Below are 5,843 nucleotides of genomic sequence, written 5' to 3' on the forward strand. Positions count from 1 at the left end.
CTGGCTGTTCTCTTGTCTCTTTAATCATGTTTAAACTTTCTTAGTTAATCTAGTAGTATTTGCTGTGGTATCAAAGAAGTACTTTGCTTTAAGTAATAAATGGAAAGCAAGTTAAATTGAAATATTTTTCTTTTCTTGCTGATCCAAAAAATAATCCGATCCGTGGGTCAAAAACCGTAATGTGACCCGAACTGTGAGATTTGTGATCCGTTGAACAACTAGAATATATAATATGAAAATAACACTGACCACTTCATCAATTTTTACTGCCTTTTCATTCAGTTTGATCCTCCCAAACAGGGCATTTCTGGCTAAAGGGGAAGTGAAGGCGGTGTGGACTCACATGCGCGGGGACAGCAGCAGCGCTCCGGGCAGCAGGGGCAGCTGACGTAACAGCAGCAGGTGTGAGGGCAACACTGACACCAGCAGATACCAATCAGGAGCAACAACAGCAGGAAGCCCAGGACCACCAACACCACTAACAACCAGTCTGGAGAACGAGAAGAGAAAAAATAAATAAATACACATTTGGGGGAAAGAGTCAAATCTCTTGCTTCAGATACTAATCAGAAGAATGAGGGCATTAAACAGAAAAGACTAAACATAAAAACGTGTAAATGCAATACTGGCTTAATTTCGGTTTCATGAGATTTTATTTCTGTTTCATTACTTATTTTGGTACTTTTCCACCATCCCTAATGCTTAGTAAATGTCATGAGATGGGTGCATTCATCTTCAGGTGTACATGTCTGTCAGTTCTGCAAGCAAAAATAAAAAAAAAGGAATAGAAATGTATTTGACACACAAAGAAAAACCAGCCGAACAGGTTTTGCCTCACGATACTCTGCCAGGGCTCGACTCCAGCATGCACCACAACAACACCCTACATGCACAGACACAACATGACTCATGTGCTAACGCAGATCTTAGAAACTATTCCACAATGGAATTTTTTGGTGGAAATTTCATCAAATCACAGACACTCCTCTTGCACCATCTAAATACATCTGGAATAACCCAGATTTTACAGCTAACAATAAGCCACTCAACTTACGCACATGGGCAGAAAAGGGCATCACACAACTTCAGCATATCTTTCATAATAATAACCTGGCACCATTCTCCCACTTGGTCCAGAAATACGGCATTGGGAGTAATTGTTTTTTGGAATACTCACAAACCAAATCATCAATTCAATCAAAGATTGACACTAGGACAATTAACCTAGACCTTTCCCCTCCAATCTCAGCGCTAATTAATATATCAAACTCAAAAAAACTACTCTACAAAATATACAGAATGATATCAAAATCAGACAATACATTAAGTTTACCAAATGTTAAATGGGAATCAGACTTATCTATTACTCCCGATGCTGCCTTCTGGACACAAATCTGTAAAAATATCTACTTCATGACAAAAAATGCCAACCTGCAACTTATACAGTATAAAGTACTTCATAGATTTCACCTAACTGGACGAAAATTATTTAAAATGGGTTTTACTTCAGAAACATGCTCACATTGTACACAAAACACCCCAGACACCTATTTTCACGCCATTTGGCATTGCACCTCAATTAAAACATTTTGGGAAAACGTTACTGACTCACTATCCAACCTTATGGGATGTCACATCCCATTGTCTCCCTCCCTCTGTATATTAGGTGACATATCCATAATCAATTTAAACAATACAAATAGTCAATTACTCCTAGTGGCTCTAACTATCGCCAAGAAAACTATCCTCATGAACTGGAAATCAAGGAACACCATACATATTACATCTTGGAAAAACTTACTAATAGAGTACATCTCCATGGAAAACCTATCAACTTCCACTCAAAATAATACAATAGAATTACACCCCTCTTGGTTATCTCTCATAAACTTCCATCAATCATGAATCTGCTGACCCTCTTTGTCTGAAGCCATCCTCAATGACACATCTTCATCAATATCTAAACAAGATTGGGGAAGGGGGGTTAGGAGGAGGTAGCAACAATGGCTAATATCAAACTTAATTAAATACTTATAAAAGATTAAATTTATTATAAATTTTTATTATTAATATTTTTTCTCCTTCATTTTTATTTATTTTTCTCTCTCTCTCTTTCTGTCTCTCTCTCCCCACTCTTGTTGACTTATATATATATATATATATATATGTGTGTGTGTGTGTGTGTGTGTATATATGTATATGTATGTGTGTATTAATAATTGTATGTGTATTAACAATTGGAAGTCGTGGCCTAATGGTTAGAGAGTGGGACTCGTAACCCGAAAGTTGCGGGTTCGAGTCTCATACTGGCAGGGATTGTCTGTCGGGGGAGTGAATGTACAGCGCTCTCTCCCACCTTCAATACCATGACTGAGGTGCCCTTGAGCAAGGCACCGAACCCCCAACTGCTCCATTGCTACTATTACTAATTACTAATTAATACTATTATTTTGCTATTTGTCATCTTCCACATCCTCCAACTTTCCCCTCATTTCTGATAAACTGAGTTCATTACTATTGTTATCATTATTATTATTTAATTAATTAATTTTTATTTATTTTTTATTATTAATTTATTTTTTATTATTATTGCTATTACTATTACTATTATTACTTATCACCTTCCTCATCCTCCATCCTCTGATTTTTGTTATTAATGCTATTATTATCATCATTATTACTATTGTCATCATTACTATTACGGTTTTCTACTATTGTTATGTCTGTTGTACTTTTCTACATGTTCCTTTGTTTATATACTTCCACCCCTCACACCTAGTCACACACACACACACACACACACACACACACACACGCACACACGCACACACGCACACACACACACTCACTCACACAAATCATGTTGGCTGTCATGTATGTTTTGTTGACCTTGGTTATTTTGTATTTGATTTGTCACCGGTAAATTGTATATCTGTTTACATAATAAAAAAAATAAAAAAATAAAAAACCTATTCCACAGTCTTGATGGAGAAAGCAAACCATCAAAATAAAATCCAATAGTTCTCCAATTTGTTCAGTTAGAATATCCATAAAATCTCAACCAAATTACAGGATTATGCAAATCTAGGCAAGTAGGCTATATATATATAGGCTAGTCAGTTGGCTAACTGTAAATTGCACTACTTTTTTTACATGACTGCTTACAAAACAAATAAATAAATGGATCTTTAATATTTTTAGCAGAAATTGGTTTATTACGTGAGAAGAAGGTTGTGGAGTGATGATATAGATATGAAACTGGATAAGATGAAACTGTTGTCTCAGGCATTATGCAAAGATATTTAACCACAGAATTCTGCCAATAAAAATCAAGAATTCAAATACGATGCATAATAATTAGCACCTGATCTCATTCGGAGTACACAACATACTTAATTTGACACAAATAAAAACAAGGCTGTAAGTGACAGAAGTACAGTTCATTCAATATTAATCAATATGAGTGAGCAATATGATGTTGTAAAATCTAATTTTCAGTGTTTTATCTGCTGGACGCTCAAGGGACACAATGACACAGCATTCAGGGACACAATGGGATACAATGACACAACATTTTGAACACACTGTTCTTCCATCCCACTGAAACCTTGTTTATGAATTAAAACATAAATAAATAATAATAAAAATAATAATAATAATAATAATAATATTATTTGGCGCCACCTATTGTTGTGGGTGTATTATTGACATGTCAAAGTCTAGACCCTGAATATAAGACGACCACGTTTTTTCAGATGTATTTCCAAGAAAAAAACATCATCTTATATTCGGGTCAATACGGTAATATATAAACAAAATCTTATAAATAATAAAATAAAAAACAAACAAATAAATACTATATAAAATAAAGAAATTAAATGAAAATGTAATAAATGAATAATGTACATTAAATAAAAAAACAATACAAAATACTTTCACAAAGTCAACTTACTATTTGTGATGCTGATCTGACGGCCCTGGTACTCGCTCCCAAGTGTGACCGCTGTTTGTTTCGAAGCTACTATGCGAACGGTCCTGGCGCTGTCTGCACACTCTATGTTAGGGTTGTAGTTTGGGTTGGACTGAGCGATGGCATTGTCAGCACTACTGGGGTTTAATGCAGCTTGTATCGGGTCTCTGCAGTAGGACTTGTATTTCCAGGTGATCAGTGGTGGGTTTGTAGCTGTTGTAGTGAAATCACAGCGGAGCGTGACCGGCTGGAATAATATGACTACGTGTCGTGGGTAAGGGCAGACCACGTTGACTGCTGTGGTGCAGCCTGTAGGAGAGGAAACACATTTGAATATAACAGCATCCACAAATAAATGAAACACAGGGAGATTTACGACATTCCCATGAATCTAGACATGAATTAAGAATACAGTGGAGATCAAATAACATCCAGACTGGACTAAAAGTCCTTTCAGGTAATAACAAAGACTCAAACCATGTCAAAAGACATTAAAAGGCTCTTATGAAAAGTCTTCAGACTTTCTGTAAAAAATATTCTTAAACACAAGGGAACAGATTATAATAAACCAGGTGAACCACATGAAAACTGATTGTGTCAGTGAAGATGTCAAATTTATCTTTAGTCTTTAGTAACTTCTCTTGGGCTTAGATCTATTGAAAGTGTTCTGAATGCTCAGGAAGCAAGCTGTGCACTTGAAAACGATCTTTCAGTCACTAAAATCACTAGTTTTTCACCAGTGAGTCATGATAATAGCTGTGTTTAAATCATCATTCTAGCTGTGAAAGTCAGGAGATAGGCTGTATTTATTTGCTCTAACAGACTAAAATCACAATAAATGTTCAAAGCAATGTTCGATGTAATATCTTCAGTAATATTTTTAACTGAATAAGAGTTAAAATTATAAACAACAGCTGCTCAAATCTGAAAAGTATTATAATTTTGGAAGGAACATTTATATACTCATTTGAACTGTATTTTTATAATCGGTGAAAACTTTTGATTATTTAAAAACACTTTTGAGGAAGAAAATATATTAAAGGGGTCATATGATGCGATTTCATTTTTTCCTTTCTCTTTAGAGTGTTACAAGCTCTTGGTGCATAAAGAAGATCTGTAAAGTTGCAAAGACTAAAGTCTCAAATCCAAAGAGACTATCTGAGGGTTATGGTTATCTATTAGGAAGTACTGCTAGAAGTAAATACAAAATGTGACATTTCATGCCTGATTAATAGGCATATTCCTGTTGTTAGACCTGATAGGTCTAAAATAAAGGAAAACCCCTAACATACAGCCCACGGAACAATAGTCTTTCACAGAAGCTACAATTAAACTGTCTTTTCAGGCAAAACTGTTTAATAATACCTTGAAAACGGATGCCATGACACATGGATGGCCTTTACAAGCCATAGACTCCAAAAACACTCAATTCTGAGCAATGTTTGGGATTACTAAAAAGGGTTTACAAAATGTACACACAGGTGACATCGCATTATGACATCAGGTTGTAAGTTAGTGTTAGTTTTAAAAGAGCTCATCGAATGTGACTCACTGTCTGACCGAAACCATTTCCGTCTGAATACGACATGACCACCTCCCACACAATCCACATTACCTGTTCCCTTAACAACAAACACCAAATGCACTTAAAGGTGACATATCATGAAAATCTGACTTTTCCAGGGTTTAAGTGCTATAATCAGGTCCCCGGTGCATCTACCAACCAAGGAAACGTGAAAAAGATTAACCCAGTAACTTTGTTTTGGTAAGCCTTTTTCTGCAAGCATCTGAGAAAACGAGCTCGTCAGATTTCGCTCCCTTGGTGACGTGGCAAAAGGATCTCATTATAATATTACCGCCCCTTAATCTGCAC

At 35.7% G+C, this 5,843-nt stretch overlaps 1 protein-coding gene across 1 annotated transcript in view; it reads right to left on the bottom strand.

The window, feature by feature from the left end:
- LOC107730812 (lipolysis-stimulated lipoprotein receptor-like) overlaps window positions 1-5,843 on the bottom strand; it is a 15,031-nt gene that overhangs the window by 3,663 nt on the left and 5,525 nt on the right. Inside the window, exons 2-3 of the mRNA XM_016541753.1 lie at window positions 3,940-4,279; window positions 344-567 (exon numbers count right to left, since the gene is read on the bottom strand). Coding sequence (XP_016397239.1) covers window positions 344-567; window positions 3,940-4,279 — 564 coding nt within the window. The remainder of the gene's footprint in view (window positions 1-343; window positions 568-3,939; window positions 4,280-5,843) is intronic.

The sequence above is a fragment of the Sinocyclocheilus rhinocerous genome, unplaced genomic scaffold (genome assembly GCF_001515625.1).
Source record: "Sinocyclocheilus rhinocerous isolate Xijiao unplaced genomic scaffold, SAMN03320098_v1.1 scaffold938, whole genome shotgun sequence".
Classification (NCBI taxonomy): Eukaryota; Metazoa; Chordata; class Actinopteri; order Cypriniformes; family Cyprinidae; genus Sinocyclocheilus; species Sinocyclocheilus rhinocerous.